We start from the raw sequence: 23,066 nt of genomic DNA, 5'->3' as shown, positions 1-23,066 counted from the left end.
CTGAATTTAACATCAGAGCTCAGTTGCTTCTTATTAATATGTTTTAGGACTCTGTTTACCTTTTGTAGGTTTGTCACTCCATCTCTGAACTCTTTCTTAGTGCACTCTTAGGTTTCTCCAAAGAAACAGAGCCAGGCAAAGGTAAGAGGAGATTTATTATGTGAACCAGGAAAGCCAGTGGTGTCATGCAGTCTGCATCCAAAGGCCTGACAATGAGAGGTGGGATTTGGAAGCAGCATTGCTAACCAGTTCATGGTGCATGGAAGATGACAAAGGCTCTGGCCTTTCTACATCTCAGTTTCTCTTTGTGATCTTTGCTGGAGAGTTAGAAGAATAAACTAGGAAACACTATGGAATATTTGGAGGTCTTTGGGGATTCCATATGCTAACTGTCACTTGAAAACAATGGGTCTCTTTTACTCCTCCATCATATCTGAAGTCATCTGCCTGATTGTCAGGAATAACCACAAACAAATCCGTTTTTAAAACCCAAACTTAGCTTCTACTATAGCCTAAAATAGGCTTCTTCTGTAGTCAGATCACTGTCCTCACTCCCTTCTGAGACTGTTAATTTATTTTCATCTCCCTCATTCATCAGGCGTTTGTTAATATTCTTTGTGTGTAAGGTACTTTGCTCTCAGAGTGCTTTTCAACAGAAGGAAGCTGGCATTTGTTGAGTTCTTGTGCACTCATCATAACAGCCATCATACACTGAGCATTTACTATGTGACTGGTACTGGATGAGTTGCTGCTAAACCTGGCTTACTGCATTTATTCTGTCCAACCACCTGGCGTGGTTTTTCTTATTCTTATTTCACAGAGGAAGAAGTGAGGGAAAAGAGAGCAAGTGGCCAAAGTCCTATGTGGTACAAGAAGCCAGAACTTGCATCCTGATAGTTTTTCTTAAACACAAGGGTAAAGGGTGGTACATGGCCCTTAAGTAGCTTTTGGTTTAGTGGGGAGGATGCATCCTCCTATTACTTTGCATTATCATTATCCTATGCAGATAATGATAATGCAAAGTAATAGGTTATAAGTGTCTTAATAAAGGTGCAAAGTGATAAAGGAGTTCCAAAACATAGGGATCCCTTCAACCAGAGATCATCAAAGAAATCTTGTGCTAAAGGTCTAGCCCAAGACTTACAGGAGAGATGTAGTCTTCCCTTTATCTGCAATGGATTGGTTCTGGGTTCCTCAAGGATACCAAAATCCATAGAGGCTCAAATCCCTTATATAAATTGGTATAGTATTTGCACAGAACCTACATATCCTTCCACGTACTGAAAATCATCTCCAGATTATTTATGATACCTAGTATAACGTAAATGCTAGGTAAACACTTGTTATGCTATTTAGAGAATATTGACGAGAAAAAGTCTCTACATGTTGAGACAGATGCATTTTTTTTCTGAATATTGTTGAGCCCTGGTTGGTTGAATTCATGGATGCAGAGCCTGTGGATATGGAGAGCAGACTGTAATTTGTATAGATTATCATGTACGGGGTGGTTTAGTGGAATAGCATTTAAGATTCATATGAAGGCCGAGTAGAATCTGAGACTGTAAAGCTATGGTGGTCAGGTTAGGGAGGGCCCAGAACCAGGTATTTCTCTTCAGTCAGCAGGTGTTATGGGGAAGAAGCAGGCAGAGATCACAGGCAAACTCAAAGTGTCCTGGAAAATGGAGGCCTAAAGTCTGATCCAGGTGAAGATTTTAAGAAGTTCAGAAAGAAAAGCCATTTGGTAGGTACAAATGCAATTGTGACTAGAAATAGAACCAGGATGCAAAGACCAAAAGAGGGACATGGCACAGGGAGGTGATGCAATGGGAGACAAGAGCAGAGGCTTGCTGCTTCTGGGGCAAAAACACATTTTGGTGGAATACTGCGTGGGAGGGGATGGTACGATCCTGTGATTCTCTTCATTTTTCTGGGATATCCTAAAAGTACTTCCTGGTACTCACCTTAATCAAGCAAATATGGCCCAAGTGGTGCCTGAGGGGGACCAACCAGGCAGAGGCCAGTGTGGTTCAGGGCTAGGGTTACATAGAAGGCCACTGCCTTGTGCTGTCACCAGGTTCTGAAGGGACTTCTGGAGACCACATTGTGGTGGGAAACTCAGCAATGACATGGTGACAGATTCTGAGGTAACAGGGAGTAAGACATGAGTAGATAAGGCAAAATGGTGGCTTAGAGTCTGTGTGGCAGGGAAATAGAAGATGCTGGACTGGGATTCTGGAGATAGGTGGGAACTGGACTGCAGAGGGGATATGTATATGGAAGGGAGCGATATGAAGGGAAAGGGAGAATTAAGGAGAGGATGGGAGCTTCCACATTCTGAGGAAGTACAGTCAGTGGAGGAAACAATGGGTCCTCCCCAGGGAACTTGGGAATAAAAAGTCAAAGAGTTTCCAAAATGCAAGGAGGATGAGGAGTGGAAGCAGGTGGTGAGGCTGGTTCTGGCGATGGCCAGTTTCAAAACAGTGTCCTACTTTCTTTGCTAGCGGGTGACCTCTGCCTGTCCATTCTCTTCTACAAATTATAAACTTCCCCAGGGCATTATTTTTCCACGACATGCTCCTTGCCCATTCCATTCTCCATGTATTCCCCATTCCATAGAGAGTCAGTGTCTCTGGAACAAGTTAATGTCAAACACTTCTCACTCCACATCACCCTCTGCCACATTACACACAGGATTCTCCACCATATTGTCAGTACTGAAATTAGCTCACTGAGTTGTTTGTTATTGTTTGCCATCTTCACCTGACTCGTGCAATGTAGTCATTCTGTCTTGCTCCTGGCTGCCTCTTGCACAAAGGGTCCCTGGCACACTGTAGGTGCTTCATCTGCACTCCCATTGGCTGACTGACTCAGGCCCTTTGGGTGCCCGGGCACCACTACATTCTGGATTCTCTTTCCCTCACCTTTGTCACTTCCCCAACCAGGCCTTTGAACACCTAATCTGAATCAGACTCTCCATTGTGTCCTCTTTCTTAAAATCTGGTTAATTTTCTTCAAAGCACTTACCCATCTTTTAATGACGAATGCATGTGTGTGTTTATATTCTCTCTCCCCCATCAGGCAGTAAGGTCTAGTAGGGCAAAGACTGTACACCACTTGGTTACCACTGTACAGCCTGGGTCAGGTACATAGTAGGTGATTAATTATTCCATAACCAATGAGTACATAGTATTCCAAATTGCTTTGAGTTTAATCATAGAGCAGAATATGAAAACAAACAAACAAAAGATAAAGGTGATGAAGGGTTGGGAGACAATTCTGGGTGGGGGTGGATTTAGGTCTCCTTGCTACAGCTGTTGTGAGCTCTTACATTGTACATCAAATCCACTTGGAACTAGAGGAAGTTATTTGTATCTTTTTCTCCCTCAGAACAACTTGAAGGAGGGGCTGGACCAGACTCTTCTGGAGCTGGTGATGGGGGAGACATCTCAGTTCTGGTCTCCTAGGCCAGTAAATCAAGGGCAGCCAACTGGACCACACCTGAGCAGGGAGGCTGCTGGCCACCGACCATGGCTGTGTGGGTGTTAGCACTTGAAGTCTGGCTACTGTTTTCTTCTGTCCAGTTATGCTGCTGCAGGTGTGTATAGTGTTCAGGAGGCTCCGCCGTGAGAAACTACAGCTGCTGAAGGAAAACAAGAATAAAAAGAGTGGACAATGTATAGTATTTGTACCAAATAGCTCACTCACTTGGGAGAGAGGCATTTATGAGGTCTAAATTCTCTAGAATGAGCTCTTTGAGCCAGGAGCACATTATGGTAGTACTTAGTTTCGATTGGCTCAAGAGTAAGTTGCACCATGCCTGTGATTCTTGTTCTTAATTGGAAAATAGGTGATAGCATTTCCCTCTTATTTATGGGGCAGGGGGGATGATGGAGATGGCAGTTAGGGGAACTGAGTTCCCAAGGTACTTTGTTCCTGAAATGAAGGTGTGGGCACATGATCCTGGAATCTGAAATGATGGCAAAATCGGGTTCTCAATGAATGCCCTCCTCCTCTGGCAGGTTGGACACAGTCACACTCTGCCTCCCATTGCTCCATACCAATAGAAGTCCTTCTCTGATTTGCTGAGCCCGGTCTCCTAACTGAAACTCCAGCTCTTCCACTTGCTGCCTCAGGGCCTCACACAAAGTTTGAAGTTGTTCAGCATCTTCCCTGAAGATAAATAACAGAAAACAACCAAATTTAATAATCACCTCTAAGGGCATTCTTACCTTGCCCCTCTCAAAATGTTGGTCCTGTCTTGGAAATTTCTTTTTTGGGCAGGGTATAGGGGATTGAACTCAAGGGCATCTGAGCACTGAGCCATACCCCCAGCCCTATTTTTTTTAATTTAGAGACAGGGTATCACTGATATGCTTAGCATTTTGCTTTTGCTGAGGCTGTCTTTGAACTTAGGATCCTCCTATCTCAGTCTCCTGAGCAGAGATTACAGATTATAGGCATGTGCCGCCATGCCTGGCCTGTCTTTGAAATTTTGAATGTCGCCTTCTCTATTTGATTAAGTTACAGAAACAGATATATTCTTCAGGAAGGTTGCTTTTTTTCTGGGGGGGTAAAGGGGGAAGGGGTGCTGAGGATTGAATCCAGGGCCTTATGCATGCTAGGCACGTGCTCTTCCACTGAGCTTTATTCCCATCCTTTTTTTTCTTTAAAACAACTCCATGATAGTATAATTTACCTATCATAAAGTTTACTGTTTTAAAGTTTACCTGATTTGTAGTAAATTTAACAAGGTGAGCGACTATCACCATCATCCAGTTCATGTACCATCTCCCCAAAAAGAACCCTCATGGCCCTGTACAGTTAAATCCTACCTCTATCTTATTGTTCAGGCAATGAACAATGCCTCTGCTTTGGAGACATATTTTTAAGAAAATGTTTTATTAGTACATTATAGTCATATATCATGGTAAGGTTCATTTTGATATAAAATCATTTTTTAAAAATTCTTTTATTAAAAAGTATTTTTTAAGTTGTTGATGGACCTTTATTTTATGTATTTATATGTGGTGCTGAGAATCAAACCCAGTACCTCACACATGTTAGGCAAGTGCGATACCACTGAGCCACAACCCCAGCCCAATATAAAATCATTTTGATATAAAATAATTTGTTCCATTTCAGTTCCCCAGTACTACACCTTTCCTCCCTCCCTTCCTCCCTCTCTTCCTCCCTCTCCACCCCCCCCCCTTAGAGTCTCTGACTGGCCTCTACTGATCTTTCTATTTTTGAGAGATTTGGGACACATTTTTAACCCATGTGAAAATAATGTAGATTTTCAAACCTCTAATAACCCCCAACATTTGCAATTGCATGAACCCTATTCACATCCCCTGAAGATTTCCTGCAGGTAATCCCCCTCCTCCCAGCCCACTGCCTTTCTTCTGACCTTCTCATATCGCTCTGGCCTTAAAGAGTAAATGTTCCCATCCAGCAAATGACTCTCACAGGCTCCCACTGAGAAAGCAAAAACAAGACCATGAAAGTTAAGGAAAACCCAGCCCATTTCTCATTAGCCCTGCTCCAGGGTGCTCACCAGTCCTGTCCTGCCCTGATTACCTTCTCTTGCTCCAGGTGTGTGGTCTGGTACTTACTTTTATTACTCCCTCAGATAATTACCTTTCCTCCTCCGACATGTCCCTGGAAAACAGTGCCTGCTGTCCTGTGAGGTGCTGCTCAATTTCCTCTAAATGCTCCCGGAAACTCTGGCATACAGTCTTCATGGCTTCCATCTCGAGGACTGTGCACTGAGAACCATTAGAAAGAGCTGAGAAAGGTGTCCTTTCTGATGCACTGGAAAAACTCACCCAGAGAAGGGAATGGGTCTCCTTCCCACAGGGGATCAAAGTTCTCCTGTTAATATACAAGGAAGAGAATAGGGAGACCCAGCCTTGGGCCTCAGGAAGTAACTAATGCCCATAGTTAGCTGAAACAGGAAGGCAGAGGTTCTTGGGCAGCCCTTGAGTGGCTATCATTATATTTCAAAGAGACTGGGTGATGTGGGGCTGCAAAGACATGGACAGAAGGGGGTGGGGCAGGCCAGCCAGAGGGCTTGTGTTTGGAAAAGTCTAGTCTCTCATTTAATTTTGTTTAACTTTGGTGCTGAGTACCAAGAACACTGGACACATCTGCTCAGATGGTGTGTGCTTGATTAAAGAAAATCTACTTAGAATATATTTTTCATGCGTCATAGCCCTGCTTAGCCACCATCCCTGGAGGTTGAGACCTGCAGCATCAGCTCACCCAGCTAACAAGCTCACCCAGAGTAAGACAGGCAAAGGTTGGGCATCCCATCCTTTCTGGGAGTTGGAATCTGGAATTGAGCTCCATCTACACTCTCCACCTTGCTTTCCATTTCTTCTGATGTGAATCATCCTTCAAATTTTACATTCTCTCTAGATCTGTGCCTATGCCTTGGTTTCCTAATTTAAACATATTCCTGCAGCATCTGAAATTGCAGAATGCTCTCCACATAACAACTCTGATCTGTGTTAAGATACTTAATCAAACTCTAGTATGGCTTCTAGTAGAACAAGACTCTGTCCCTAGAATGCTTAGCCTCAGCCCCTAATTAAAATGCCTGCCCCCAAAAAGCTCAGAGCTGCCAGGAAAATTTATAGTTTGCTTTAGTCAAAACCTGGCATAGACCCCTGACCTACCTTTCTTACATTATTTACTAAAAGGGGCTTAAAATTGTGAACATATATCTCTTACAACTCAGAGTTGTCTTTCTCAAGGACCCAAGAACCATTCCTTTGAGACATACTCCTCTGTAAGACTGTTTCCCAGGCTCTGTGGGAGGGTAGAATCCTAGTTCCAGTACCTGTCAGCTGGCTGAACAGCATTTACACTGACCAACCTTTTGTAAGTTTTCTCATATCTGACTCTATTAAGCTCCTACTCTTCCCTTTCTCTTATTTTCTTTAAAATGCCTAAATGACCTGTGTGTAAATCAGAATGGAGTTCAGTTCTTTCCCCTACCACCAGCAATTGAACAAAATTTCTTTTCACTGCTCTGACTTCCGTCTGCTGTATATCTTTGATACGCTCAAGCTCTGTCCATTTGTGGGACACTCTAATGATATGCTGAGTTTTTACCCAGCTGTCTCTCTTATTTTGCAATCTGGTTGGATCATGCTTTGAATAAACCCAGGACTCAAGACCCCAGGATCACTACCTACCCAACTCTGGATGGGGTTAATGCTTATTGGACCCTAAAGTTATCTCTACCAGGTTCCCCAGGCCCCATCAGTGTGCCTAGCTGCCTGCTCACTTTTTCCCTTCTCATTGACATAATTCTACTTAGGGGCAGCAATGTGTTTAGCTGAAGAACTACATTCCCAGTGTCCCTTGCAGATAGGACAGCCAATGGGATGGAAGCAGAGAGCCTGATGTGGGGCCTTTGAGACACTCTTTAGAGGTATCTGACATGGCTAGCAGGCCCACTTAACATTTTCTTCTCACCTTTCCACAGAGACAAACCTTACACCTAGGCTAATTCTTCCAGTCCTGTTTCTAGGAAGTCCCATATTTCTTACCCTTCTCCCCAAAACCACATGGCCAAGATCCTGGAAGTCCTATGTTCTTTTCAGAATTGTCATAATGGTAATACTTTCTTTTTGCTTTGAGAGTTAAGTTTTGAGTTTATCCTCCAAGTTTTATAATTTTCTATGCAATATTTAACTGCCTCAGTCCAAGTGTATGTGAACCAGCAATAAGGAAACTCTGAAGCATTATTGATGTTGGCAAGAGTGCTTGGAAGATGATCATATTATGGCTTTTAAAGCCAGAAAAGATCCTGGAGACCATGAGGGATTCTTTTACAGACACATATTCTGAAAAAAAAATGGTTAATAACTTTGTGGTAAAAAAAAAAAAATGGCAGCCAGATTTCAAACCAAAGCCTTCAGATTTATCTCTTTTCTTCTCAGTATCTGACTGGGTCACAAAGGGCCTATGGAGTAGCTAGACACATGGAGAAATTATCTGTCCCTCAGGAGGGAGTTGATCAAGTGGTTCAAGTGTACTCCTATAAATATCCAAGACTGGCCAGGGGTTCAAATTCACTTCAAAGTTCTGGGGACAGTGAGATTAGGCCCTTCAAAAGACATTGCCCAAGTTGGCTGGACATCATAAACATTAGGTTTTATGCTCCATCTAGATCTTTCAGGGTGACCCTTCATGATTGGATGGTGTGGGGTTGGATTTGGAAATAACCAATGGAATGTTCACATTCCCCTCAGTAATGTGGAAGATTCTGAAAGACTGCCATCTTCTGTCATTTGGAAACACAAAGAAAATACATTTTAGCCCTAGAACAGATAAAGAAACAGTCTGCAAGGAAGAATGTATTTTGTACTCCTTTTGGGGGGTGTCCGGTACCGGGATTGAACTCAGGAGCACTCAATGACTGAGCCACATCCCCAGCCCTATTTTGTATTTTATTGATAGACAGGGTCTCACTGAGTTGCTTAGTGCCTTGCTGTTGCTGAGGCTGGTTTTTAACTCATGATCCTCCTGCCTCAGGATCCTGAGCTGCTGGTATTACAGGCTTGAGCCACTGCACTTGGCTTTTTTTTTTCTTTCCAATTTAAGGACTAAGTTAAACCCTGATCTAATACAAGTTCTGCTCTACTGACCCAAACCCATTAAAATAAACTTCAGTTGTAAAAGAAAGGGTACCAATAACCATTGAACTTTCACTTTTGAATCAGCTCATATTACTTTTTAAATTTTGTATAATTTTGGTTTTCTGTAAAATTAAATCATAAACACAATAGAAGAATTTTCTAATATTAAGATCTTATTCTAGAAAGATTTTCATTTTTGAATTAATAAATAATTCTTGAGAAGTCATCTATATAGGTTTATATATGTAAATTTAATTATATCAACAAATCAATTTTTAAGTTAACAAATTATTATAAAGAATCAATTCACTTCTAAGAATTAATTCATATCAACAAACCTTTATCTTAAGATATCCCAGAAGACCTCAAAAACGGCCATGTGTTTCTCTGCAGTGAAACCACTGGATAAGCTGGAGGTATTTCTCTGTGTCATATTTTTACCTAAAATTGCTCTTAGTTTTAACTTCTGTTTGGAATTCCTGTTATATAAAAGGTGATATCCATGCCTGCCTATAATCTTCATTTGCTCCAAGACGCATTTTATAGTTAATTTTCTCCTAAATATCTTTCCTAACCCTTGCTAATACATAGCATTTAACTTAAAGTCATTTTTCTCTGGAATATTTTTCAGGCCTTATAAACCCACACTCACTCTGAAGGTGGCAGATGTTGCTGCACTGCGCACCCTTTTCCTCTTTGTTCTTTAAGTTTCTTTGTTTGGTTTCTGGGCTCACCAAGGAATGCCATCCCTTATTTTCACTTGTTCTCCTGTGTGTGTGTATGTGTGTGTGTGTGTGTGTGTGTGTGTGTGTGCGCGTGTGTGTAGGCATGTATGTATGTCTGCTACAAGCACAAATACACATGTGCATAGTTGCATGTGTCTTGATTGTTTCCTTTTAATGTGCGTTTCTGGTTCCTTGGATCTAAAGAAAGAGAAACATTAACATCTAGTAAAACTCTATATAGTATTCATTTCAGTAGGTATATACTACTAAATTAATTTGGTAAAAGTACCTTTTTTGTATAATTGCAAGCTCTAGAAGGGGAGAAGGCTAAGGCAATATGGGACAAGATATCTTAAACCGTGGGCTGGTGGCACACACACTCTTTCCAATTCCTGCTTGTTTAAAACCTACATAGCCATCTGAGGATGTCCACTGTGCATTATGGGCCACAAAGCCTCTCTATTTTCAGGAGAAGTGCTGATATGTCATAGCATCAACCCAGTAGAAGCATCTATTTCTAGATGACAAGTTGTTCCGCACAGATGGGACTATGCAGGTCCAAGGCCTAAAGTAGGAAGAATGGGAAAACCTCTGGTCTAGACTCAGGGTAACCCCTAGACCTATATTAGTCTCCTGTCTAAATAGCATTCTTGCCTAGTACCTGGCTCTGGGTTCCGAGCCTAAGTTTCTCTAGTGCTGTGTCCGTCTGTGTTCTGCCTTCCAAAAGCTTAGTCCTTCTACTTGCTTATATGCTCCCTAGTGCCAGATGCCCACTTTCTCCCTCAGTCCTCAAAATCATGCTCCTACAAATTTCTGAGGACTCCTCCAATACCTCATGTGCTCCAAGCCATGGTAGCAATGGTCTGACCAGGCTGTGCTACTTGATCTGCTGTGCTCCTAGATGCCTTGGCTTGCCTGATGAAGTCCTTCTAGAACTTGTGTCAGGCCCACCCATCATATCTAATATATATATATATATATATATATATATATATATATATATATATATATATATATATATATATATGTAATGTTAACATTAGAAAGTGATTATTTAAAAGATAAAGCATATTTCTACATGATCTCTCAACAAATAGAAATATCTATCAATGTAATGATAAAGCAAATAATTACATGAAAGTTGAAATAATTTGTCACATTATTCTTTCATATGTCAAAACTATTAGGCATTTGGAATATTTTTAAATGATACATGAATGAAGATTATCTTCTTGTAAGAGAAAGTTTTATTCAAGCAATAAGATAATACCTCGTCTGTTCACATCCACCCTTGAAAACAATACAAATTAATTTATTGATTGTGTTGAGAAGAGAGATTCCAAACATGTATCAAATGAGAAGTACTATCAATTTATCACTTAATATTAAAATCAGGTATCTGTGACAACAGATGAATATAGAGACTCAGTAAGACTATCCCTCATTCAGTGACATGACCACAATTGAACAAAGAGGGAAAAAAGGTAACCCAGTCTCCCATGGCACCAACAAAAGTGTCCAGCTGCAGGAGGTTATTTGACATGGTTGAGTCAATGAATACAGAAGCCCCAGAGTCTAGAGCAGCTGAATACTATATAGAGTTTTACTAGATGTTAATGTTTCTCTTTCTTTAGATCCAAGGAACCAGAAACGCACATAAAAAGGAAACAATCAAAACACATGCAACTATGCACATGTGTATTTGTGCTTGTAGCAGACATACATACATGCCTACACACACACACACACACACACACACACACACACACACACACACATACACACACAGGAGAACAAGTGAAAATAAGGGATGGCATTCCTTGGTGAGCCCAGAAACCAAACAAAGAAACTTAAAGAACAAAGAGGAAAAGGGTGCGCAGTGCAGCAACATCTGCCACCTTCAGAGTGAGTGTGGGTTTATAAGGCCTGAAAAATATTCCAGAGAAAAATGACTTTAAGTTAAATGCTATGTATTAGCAAGGGTTAGGAAAGATATTTAGGAGAAAATTAACTATAAAATGCGTCTTGGAGCAAATGAAGATTATAGGCAGGCATGGATATCACCTTTTATATAACAGGAATTCCAAACAGAAGTTAAAACTAAGAGCAATTTTAGGTAAAAATATGACACAGAGAAATACCTCCAGCTTATCCAGTGGTTTCACTGCAGAGAAACACATGGCCGTTTTTGAGGTCTTCTGGGATATCTCAAGCTGAGGCTCTTCCTCCACCACAGATGCTGAAGCCTTTTCTTCCAAGATGCTCCAGTCTTGGCTAGAAAAAGATGTGCTCACCATGCTTTTGGAACCAGACCTCTCTGACTCTTGCTGACAGTCCTGGGATGACACTAAGCTGTGGCTCTGATCCCCTGGCTTTCTGCCTCCGTTCTCAGCAGGACTCTGGCTGCTTGGGAAGGAAGACATCTGTAGGAGCAACCTTGACAAAGGGAAAGGTGTCAGGAGGTGGGGAAGGCAATAGGGGTAAGGTTGTAAGTGTCATCATGGTTGACTCCGAAGTTAGGAGACAAAAGTTACAGGCTCAAGTTCTACATCAGTGTGTGCTTCATCCAGCATCAGTTCATGAGGCTCCTCTTTCTTGATTAAAAAAATTAAAAGGATGGGGCTGGGGTTGTGGCTCAGTGGTGGAGCGCTTGCCTAGCATGCGGGAGGCACTGTGTTTGATCCTCAGCACCACATAAAAAGGAAAAAAGAAAGAAGGAAAGAAAGGAAGAAATAAAGGAAAAAAAAGAAGAAATGGTATTGTGTCCATCTACAACTAAAAAAATATATATTAAAAAAATGAAAAGGAAAGGTGGAATGTTCTGAAACCTCGTCTACTGTGACTCCATCATGCTCTGCCCCTTGACTGCACATGGCATGTGCCTCCAAACCCTTCTGAATCTGGCAACCATTTTAAACTTATCTTTCCTTCTAAGTTAGCCATGAGTGAGGTTAGGGTGGACCATGTGGGGTGAGCAATAAGGGCCCTCTTCCTACCTTGAAGGGCGGGGCTTCCGGTGGCTCCTCCAGAAACCCACTGCTGTCGGACTGACAGCTGTTTGTTCTGTCCACCCTGGTGCCTGTGAGAAGAAAGAGACCTTGAGTTCAGTAAAATAGAAACATGCTGCCAACGGGACCCCCTAGGTGCCCAGCATGTCAGAGAGCCTCCACAAATGCCAAGCATATAGGAATAAAGGAATTCCATTACTTTCTCTCTTAGTTGCTAAAGAGTTCATGTAAAGCTGCATCTCTAGTTTCCTAATTCAAAGAGGAAAGCATGTACTAGAGGAAGGGGCACTAACTTCTCTCAAAACTAAATTATAGCCAGGCACAGTCATGCATGCATGTTATCCCAGCAGCTCGGGAGGCTGAGGCAGGAGAGTTGCGAGTTCAAAGCTAACCTCAATAACAAGGTGCTAAGAACTCAGTGAGACCCTGTCTCTAAATAAAATACAAAATAGGGTTGGGGATGTGGCTCAGTGGTTGAGTGTCCTTGAGTTCAGTCCCTGGCACCGCCCCCCCAAACAAACAAACAAAAGACTAAATAACAATATGGTTGTGAGCAGATTCTTTACTGAGGGGAAGAAAATTCAGAAGGAGACCTTACATGCCTTAAATTCTACACTAATAAAACAGTAAAAAACTAAAATTTGTATGTGTGTGTGTATATTTACATATTCTTTTTCCTTTTACTAAATTGTTACTAAATTTTAGATAAGAATCTTTTCCTAAGCCAGGTGTGGTGGCACAAGCCTGTAATCCCAGTGGCACAGGAGGCTGAGGCAAGAGAATTGCAAATTCAAAGACATCCTCAGCAACTTAATGAGGTCCTAAAGCAACTCAGTGAGACTATTCTTGAAATAAAATATAAAAAAGGGCTGGGAATGTGGCTAAGTGGTTAAGTGACTCTGGGTTCAATCCTGGTACACTTCACACACACACACACATACACACACACACACACACACACACACACACAGATAATTGAATAAACAAAAATAATAGCAATGTGTATGGGGATTATAACAAAGACCTAGAAAAGTGAAAAGTCTGCAATAATAAGCACTTATTATTATAAAACTGAGTTGTGTGCATGGTAATAGCTACCCAAAAGATATTCCTTTAACATGTGCAATATGTACAAAACATTTAACTTGGGTAATAGACTTGTTTACTTATTGTCAGAGAAAATAGAGACTATTGATTGTGTATTTATTATAGAAATAAATATATTTTAAATATACAAATTAAATGTATATTTAATTTGTGTAATACATTTGATTTTACTGCTTTTGTTATAATTTTAACTCAATCAGTATTAAAACTTTCTAGATCCTTTCAGAGTTAGGAGAAAAATTTGTGCTTCTGTGAAAAAATAAATGATGATGATTGTAGAAAACTTTCAACAGCTCAATGCAGAATATAATTTTTTAAAGTATTATGCAACTGGCCCTGTCATTTTGGCACAACCCTATAGAGTGGACACCGTATCTTCAAATATTTTCTACATGAACCCCATCTTGCAAGCTTATCATACAAGCTTCAGGACCCCTGGCTGCCTGTTACTACTCACTCCCAAAGCCCCTCTGCAGTACAGTATGCAGACAGGAGAGAAGAGGACAGGACTAACTTCCACTCTTCACTCCCCACCCCCATACTACATAGCATTAGAAACCCAACAGGATGCTTGAGCCTTGTTGGAGGATGGCAAGGTAAACTTTGCAACCTCTTGTTCTTTATGTTTTGGTGTAAAATTTGCACCACAAACTGAAGGACTCCCAGTACGTCATTATTATTTCACCTTTCCAGATAATATCTAAGTAATTATTATTCTGGAGTATAAACTTCACATATGATGTTCGCCATTCCCCTTCTTACAATGCAAAATGAAATGATAAATTAGAATATTTGAATAAAGTGATGTGTTACAGTGTATTCACCCATGGACTGGGTGGACCATAACAGTCTGGTTCAAATGCAAATACAGATGTCCCTGGTATGGGTAGGAGATTGGTTCCAGGACCTCTCCCAGAATTCCAAAATCCTCAGATGCTCAAGTCCCTTATATTTAAAAAAATGGCATAGTGTTAGCATATAACCTACACATATCTTCTTTTGTACTTTCTTTTTTGAGTTAGGTTTTCTTTGTGGGAGAGAGGAAAAGTATTGGTGATTAAATTCAGGGGCACTTGACAACTTAGCCACATCCTGAGCCCTATTTTGTATTTTGTTTAAAGACAGGGTCTCACTGAATTGCTTAGTGCCTTACCTTTGCTGAGACTGCTTTGAACTCTTCCCTCAGCCTCCTGAGCTGCTGGGATTACAGGCATGTACCACCATGCCCTGCTACATGTACTTTGTGTTTTTAGGATGCTTTTTGTGTAATTTAAATCTTCCTAGATTACTTATATAGCTAATACAATGTAAATGCTATGTGTTGTATATGGTCAGTACAAAAGCTTTGTTCCTTTGAATATTTTTGGTCTGTGGTTGGGCTGTGGATGCAGAAGCCCTTCATGTATGGAGGACAGAATAAACAACCATATACATGAAGGGCGTCTAAAAAGTACAAAGAGTAATCTCCTCTAAAAGGGGTATGTTTGTCATATAACTGTTACTTTTCATTAACTATTTATAAAGCAAAAACAAACAAATCTCTGAAACTGACTTAAGGGAATCTGTGAGTCCATCAGACTTTGAGAACCTCACTTGTGTGGTGAGATCAAATGGTGGAGTTGGGCATTGTTCTGTCAGCAATGAAGCTTTTTAACTTGTGTTTGCTCTAAAAGTTGAATGCACGCATTTAAATTATTTTAAGAAACTCAACAAGCAAAATGTGGGACAATTTACAGATGGGTTAATTTCTTTAAGAGGTTCAAAATTCTTGTTCCTTTTAAAGCACCTTTTCAGCAACTAGACAATAACACCTAGATACTGGGCTTCCAAATTCTAAACATTCCCTTAGGGTTGTAGGAATTAAAAAAGACAAAGGATGAGAAATCACCTAGCTCAGGATGGCTATGATGGATTATTAAACAAACAGACAAAAACAAATGTGTATCATGTATCACTCCCCCACCCTCATATGAATGTGTATCACAAGGGAGGCTGGACTTCAGGGAAGTAAGTTGGGCTTTTGGCAAGAGTAACAGAAGTGGTACCAGCATTCCCAGGTCAGTTCCTGAAGCTAGCTAGACCAAGAGTGAGCAACCCAAGTCTCAGGATCCTCAAGAGAATTCCCCCTGAGCACTTAACATATCCAAGAGCCAGAGCTCTTCCTTACTCTGCTAAATGGGGGCCTTGACTTCCCACTTAGATGCTACCAGTCCTTGTCCTCCAGCTAGATCTTATTTCCCCAGCCTTCCACTCCTGGTTGGCTCTTGTTCCAAACCAGTTAGATAAATAGAACCCTTCACTACCAACCTTCTACACAATTTTGTTATATTGTTTCAATGGCTGGTTCTCCCACCAGGCCAAATTCTCTATGATGAACACTGCTGAAATGCTGCTAGGCTCCGTGACTGAATCATCTAGAAGATCTGGAGCCACCTATCTGGTTCAAATTCTGACTCTTTTATTTATGAGCTATGTAATGTGGGGGAAGTCTGCTTGTCTCTTTGTGTCTGATCCCTCATGTGGAAAAAATGAATATGATACTGTTATTTGTGGAGTTTTGATTAGAATAATATCCACTATTGTCATATATGTAAGCAATAAAAAATCTAATATATTAATAATGATGCAGAGCATCACTATTGATATTATTATTGAATATCATGAATGATCATTGTGATTAATATTAATATTTATTTTAAGTTTCCTTTTTCAGTACACAGCTGTCTTCATGAATTTCAGTTTTATCTTCCCAATTAGGTGGACCTGCCTGGTACAGGACTACTTCACTATTATATACATTTAAAAACATTTTGTGCCTGGGAGGAGGCCAATGCCTCAGGCACTTTATCTAAATAATCACTAGATGGCAGAATTACACCAACCACAGAGTGAGGAGCCAAATCCCTACCAAGAACCTTGGAATAGTTCAAATGAGCAAGCCAAGTCAACCTGAAGGCTGCTTTTCTGGACTGTAATGATAATAAAAGCTTCTGAATCCTAAGTGAAAATTTTTACATCTTAAATAGTCTGTTCATAGAGGCTCAAGGGAAAAAATCCTATGGAATTGAAAGATAAAGGAGGGAGAGGGAAAAAAAGAATAGTATGGCAGGCCAAAGTTGTATAGAGAAAGAGAACAACCTGAGACTGTTTGGATTCACTGTCTTCATCAGAGATTCTAACTCACTTATGTCATTGCCGAGTTCCTATCTCTTCCATCTTATAATGATAGAAAATTTCTGTGAGAGCTCAGGGGTAAAGCTGAGTCACAGACCAAGGTATCTTAGAACTGGAGTGGACTTTGCACATGCGGCAAATGCAAACACCCTTAGGAGGTGAGCAGGTAGCCTAAGTATGTGAAGCAGCTCGGTTCAGGACCAGAAGTGGTGTGGTGTGGGTTGTGTGGACTACTCTGGTTGTTCCTCAAGGGCATTTTTTAAAAATTAATTTTAAAATGTTTTCTAGACTAACAAAATCTCTCCATTGGCCACAGTCTCCAGGTAAGAAGTCAAGATGGTGTCATGTATCATATAATGCAGGAATCCCTTCTAGAACAATCCTAACAGATGTCACCTAGCAGTGTTCACAATTCTTGTTATGGGGAATTGTTCCTATGTGATTAGAACCTTAGAGCATATTATACTTTTCAGAAATGCTGAAATTCACAGAATTTTCCATTTATTGATCACAGTAAAACTCAGTGAAGTAACAAACAGAACATGACTAACCCCCTTTTCTGAAGACAGTTCTCTTGTACTTTCCAAGCCTTTCTCCTTAGTGTAGTGTAGTCCCCCCAGTCCCTTTAGATCAGTCCTCATAGGACAGGGTTTCCTACTGTTTTTAACCATCCTTCTACTTACTGGTGTATCAATAAAAACTGACCTAATTTCATGTGTAAGTAGATCTTATTTTGAGTTGGATCATAGTTATCAAATAGACTAGAAAGAGAATAAAAGGAGATAAGGTAAATTGCATAGCTTACTCTGACACTCAATATATGATAGTTTTATTAATATAATTAGTTTTCAATTCATATTCTTTTGCTAGTGGACTATATTTCCTTTGTTTCTTTCTCCCTCCACCCACAGTAATTCCAAAGGCTTATAGAATGTTTTTGTATTTAACAATCTTAACATCAAAATTTTACCCATTTCAAATTATAATTGTCAATGTTGAGAACTAAACGGTATCTACTGGCTCCCTAATGAATCTATATTTAACATTTTCTCTTCTATTATAACTTTCTATGACATGATCTAGAATTTTAGATCCAGTAATTGTTATTTTTTAAATATTCATGATAATTTATCTTATTCACAATTATATTTATAATTCTTCAGACTCTGCCTTGCCTGTCCACTCAAACAGGACTCCCTTATCTGGTAGGCTGCTATATATCTTGGACACTTCTTTTTCAGGAAGAATCCATGGATGCTCTATTTCCTTGGCCTATGCTTATCTGAAATGCTGCTTCATATGAACATCAGAAAGCATATTGAATATTTTTTTCATACAGGGGATTGAACTCAGGGACACTCCACCACTGAGCCACATCCCCAGCCCTATTTTGTATTTTATTTAGAGATAGAGTCTCACTGAGTTGTTTAGTGCCTCACTTTTGCTGAGGCTGGCTTTGAACTTGTGATCCTCCTGCCTCTGTCTCTGGAGTTACTGGGATTACAGGGGTGTCCACTGTGCCCATCACATCCACTGGAATTTAAAGTGTAAAGTTTACTACTCAAGAATTCTAAACTGGTCTGGTTGGTGCACAGCTGTAATCCCAGTGACTCGGGTGGCCAAAGCAGGAGGATTGTGAATTCAAACCCAGCCTCAGCAACTAGTGAGGTCCTAAGCAATTCAGTGAGACTTTGTTTCTAATAAAAATATAAAAAAGGGCTGAGGGTATATAGCTCACTGGTTAAGGAACATTGGGTTCAATTACTGCTACAAAAAAAAAGTATGTACCTGTACTATCTACTGGCATCTGACATGAGGACATTTGCTGAGATATCAATTTGAAAAACAAAAACAAAAATGAAAAAACCAAACCCTACATTGGACCAATTAATTGACTATTGTATTTTTAAATATATAACTCATCTGGCCCCTCTAGCAGTGTGAATATCTTTCTCTCTAAAAACTGTCAGATTAACACCTTACCTTGAAAATTGTTGAAAAGAATACTCTGGGGTAATATATTCAGAGAATGTGACCCAATGATGTCTGTCCCCGATCTCCATTCCCCTACAATGCTTCTGTCAGAGGTATGAAAAGACGCCAGGGTTCCTGGAGCTTTGTGGCATAGAGTAATCAGGGAATAATTGATGACCAAGGATCTTGGAATGAAAAAAGCTAGGATTTTAATACAGTTAGATATTTCTGAAATAGAACATTTCTATGACTCTATAAAGATTGTATTGTTTAACCACACTTATCTTCTTTATCTACAAGGATACTTATTTATTAGACATTTCTGAGATAAAAAGAAGGGGGAAGATCCAATTTTGAGTACTAAATGTTCATTCGTTATCCTGTAAGAATGTAAAGTAATGGCAAATTTTAATTTAGATCTTTGAAAACAGAATAATAGAAATTTCTAGGACTAAATGAACAGTCTCTCCACTTGAGATAATAAGTAGATTTTAAATTTTGACTTCTCTTGAGTGTTTAATTTCTGTACTGATTCAACTAGCATAGTTCTAGTGATAACTAGTCCAATTGTCCGCCCCCCCCTTGTGAATCTGAGTGGGAACAAACATTTATCTTTGCTTCAGTTAACTAGTTGATTGGCAGGTGATTACATCTAATGCTCAGACAGAAAGAAAAAGTAGTCCTTTTATATGGCAGCCTAGTTGATCAAAACTAATAACCCAAGTTGGAGAAGAAAATAAATATTGACCAAGTTAGAACCAAAGTTTCCATCAAAAGTTAAGCTGATGATCTCATCTCCAGCTGTACTCTAGAGCCTCACATGGACTCATGGCTCTGTGAGAAACAGAGGCTTTTCAGGGAGCATTATTCTACATTCACCCTCCCTGGCCTCCACTACCCTCCATTCCCATCATTGTCTGCCCTGCCTGTGCTCCAGGCTTTGACTTTTATTTAATCAATGGGATGTGCCAGAAGAAGAAGGAGATGGAGGGAAAGGAGAAGGGCACAGGATTACAAATCCATTGCCTCCTTTTCTAGGGACAATTTGAAAGTGGCTGCACCTTTAGGATAAAATATCCCTTTGAGTCTTTCTTTTAAAGCTCTAACTTTTATTGGTTCCAGGACCAGGATCACTCTGTTTCCCCAGACCTAAAAGTGACAATGGCTTTCTGTTCTTGCTAGCCTTGGGTGTTTCTTTGGTGGTTCCATGAATCCAGCCTGCTTTGGTAAATGGTCCCTTTTCAAAACTCTTTTCAGTTAAACCCTTTTGAATATGTTTTTTTTTCTCTGCCTGAGTGATACAACTACCACAATCAGCCAGACAATTTAACCCAGTATTCATGTAACATTGTATCTTTTTGCTTTAATTTGAATTCATTTCCTCTGTAACAAAAAGGAAATTTGAGTTTTTAGGGATCTCAAACCATCCAAGTTTGAACAAAAATGGAGAGAAGATTGGGACCTTATCCTTCATATCTGTCAAATTTAATCCTTTCATCTCTGGCTTGTTCACTAGCATTTTGATGATTCTCTAAAGAATGTCTTCCATATTACCTGTTTTTGGCACCAGCAATATTATTTTTATTGCATCCATATCATTTTAAACTCAGATAGACATTATTTTTTTTTTATATTCTCAGTCATTCGTATAGCAGCCTTTTCTAATCAGCTGCTCTGATTGAACATTGATTGTCTAGGCACTGATTAGAGAATTGTAAGACACAGTCCATCCTTTGAGGGGCTTGTCTAAGTGACAAGCTACAGATTAAGGTTAAAATATAGAGTAAAGAAAAATACTAAGAATGCACTTTATTGGGGCTGAGGCTGTGGCTCAGCAGTAGATCGCTTGCCTAGCACGTGCGAGGTGGTGGGTTTGATCCTCAGCACTACATAAAAATAAAAACAAATAAAAATAGAGGTATTGTGTCCAACTACAATTAAAAAATATTTTTTAAAAGAATGCATTTTATTTAATATCATATCAATGAAAAACACAATTCCCAGTATATTGTTTTTAGAGACACACAATTTACAAGGAATACCTCCTAAACTTCAAAGTAAAATAAATTAATCATAAAGCTGGATAACTATCTACCCTCTAGGAGAGAGATTGCTATACTTTGCTATATTGGTTCTTTCCACAAACATATGTCTACTGAAGGCTTACTGTGTGTTAGGCAATGTACTAGATTAGAAGATGCAATGGAGTGTAAGACTGTGCTTCTGTTCTCTAGAAGTTCCATCTAATGTTTCAAATCTAGAATCTGAGGATATTCAGCAGCCCTTGCAGACAGTAAGACTGCCTGTAATAAGAGTCCTTGGGCACATTTAGAATTAAGCCCCTTTGTCCCTGCAGCACTGACTCTTCCTTTAGGGCACAATTGCACTGACATATGAAGAATGAATTCAAGTGCCAAAAACGGTTCAGAAGAGATGTTCTCAATAATGACCACAGAAAAAGTCTAATCAAGCTGTTGTATCCTTTGTGATATTCATGAGAGCAGAGGGAAGCACCATATAGAAAGGACAGTCCTGGGCTTATAAACAGTAAAATGCAAACAGAAATACAATGGAGAAACACTTGTATCAAATGAGTGATGAGAGTAGAGGGTGATCACTTTAGGTCATCAAGGGCCAAATGATAAGAGGAGGTTAAACACCCACACCTAAGGCAAGATGATGGTCACTAAGTGACTTATTCCAAACTGATTTTTCAAAGGAAGTTACATCCTTTGGCCTCATTTTCAGAAAAGCGGTTTTAATATTGTTAGTTACATAAAATATATTTCATTGTGTTAAGTGATGTTACAATTCTTTTTTCTTGGACTTCTCTTGTAAAAGGAAAACCAGAAGATGCCTGTACTGTAACAGATTTTGAAACCAAATTCTTTTTTATTTCTTGGTAGAGTATGTTTTTGCCAAGTTTACAACCCACTTGAACTTCTGTCTGTTCTTTGATTTTAGAATCAACAGGGGTATCTTTGAGCACTGGAAAAAAATAATAGATTTAGCCATAGATTCTTTAAGTCTCAAAAAGTTTGCTGAAAATTTTTATCATATCCAACTATCTGTAAATAAAGACCCTTCTTAATAGCATTGAGTGTAGTTGAATCTGAAATATATTTCTTTAATTTTAGATGAGATCACTTTCCTTTGATAAAGCATTTATAAATCATGTTATAAAAAATTTTGAAGACATTCTGAGAAAAGCTCACTCTAATTTTTAATGGTGAAGAAGATAAGTTGCTTCATTTACCTACTTGATCAGCTGTTCCTTAACATGCATGCTTTTAAGAATCTGTTTTATATCCAGGCACCAAGGTAAATTCTGGCAGTTGAAAAAAATTGGGTATTATCCTTGCCTTCAGAATGCTATGGTAGAGTGGAATGCATTGCTTCCAACCTAGCTTTACAAATAAGGTTTAAACAAAGACTAAGTTAGTAACAGGTTAATCATAGGGATCTATGTTATACCCAGAAGGGGAGTTTCTGAAATCTGCTTTTAGCCTTTCTTGGCTCAAACCCTTTTCTAACATCAACTCTACCTATGAGGAGAGGTCCCCTGGAGGCATTCTTCTCTGGGGATTAGGCTATGAATCAGCAAAGAAACATTCTCAAAGGTTTGTGGAACTTGAGCAAGTGTCCAGAATAGGCAACACCTAGATGCCTATTCTTCTATAGACCGAAGGGTCTTCCCAAGAGTAACTGATCTTGCCCCCTCCTGATTTTCCCACTAACGGCCCTAATTATTTGGAACAGGGTACTGAATGTGTTGTGGAGTGAGGGAAGCAAATTGGGTAGTGGCTGGAGAAGATTAAGTAGAAAAGCTGATCTCAAGTTTGGAGGAACATCAGACTTTTGATCTAGGTGATGGAGTCACATGGTGAGCTCTGAGAAGGCACAAGGTTTCCTAAGGTCTGTTTTCTCTCCTTTCCTCAGGATCCCAGGGAGGCCACATCTGCTTGAAATGTCCCTGAGCATTAGCAATTCCTCTTCTGACTGCAAATATGCCTACTTCTGAAATTCTTTCACTGTCATGTTCAAACAGAATAGAGGTTGAATTTTCTTTCTCTGCTATGATTTGTAGGGTGAGAAGTGAATCTAAGCAAACTTTTCTTAAGACAGCAAGTATTTTCATTTAAAATTCCAATATTCTTCAAATTATTTATCTTCATTCTCTCAACCAAACTTACTGAATTTTAGGTTGTGTCCCTCAGGTGGTGTGGGTACGGAAGGGTACACAGATCTAAAACAGAAAATGGCAGGAGAGTGTGGTGATATGAATCAAGGACACTGAATTATTCAAAAGGTAAGAAACTCATCAAAGGGTCCCTGTAAATGGAGGAAATGAATTAGAATGTATTTCTCTGGAAATAACTTGATCTGAACTCTTTTATCTACATTCAGGATGTCTTTTTTCACAAAAATGA

At 39.7% G+C, this 23,066-nt stretch overlaps 1 protein-coding gene across 1 annotated transcript in view; it reads right to left on the bottom strand.

Annotated features, from left to right (window-relative positions):
* Positions 1–3,460: 3,460 nt before the first annotated feature.
* Positions 3,461–23,066, bottom strand: part of LOC143389834 (protein ITPRID1-like) — a 59,102-nt gene continuing 39,496 nt past the window's right edge. Inside the window, 7 exon segments of the mRNA XM_076842613.1 lie at positions 3,461–3,640; positions 4,059–4,170; positions 5,638–5,785; positions 9,301–9,372; positions 9,663–9,684; positions 11,515–11,796; positions 12,370–12,452. Coding sequence (XP_076698728.1) covers positions 3,461–3,640; positions 4,059–4,170; positions 5,638–5,785; positions 9,301–9,372; positions 9,663–9,684; positions 11,515–11,796; positions 12,370–12,452 — 899 coding nt within the window.

This window comes from Callospermophilus lateralis, unplaced genomic scaffold (genome assembly GCF_048772815.1).
Source record: "Callospermophilus lateralis isolate mCalLat2 unplaced genomic scaffold, mCalLat2.hap1 Scaffold_66, whole genome shotgun sequence".
Classification (NCBI taxonomy): Eukaryota; Metazoa; Chordata; class Mammalia; order Rodentia; family Sciuridae; genus Callospermophilus; species Callospermophilus lateralis.
The sequence above is the reverse complement of the archived record's forward strand: the minus strand, read 5'-3'. Positions and strand labels throughout refer to the sequence as shown.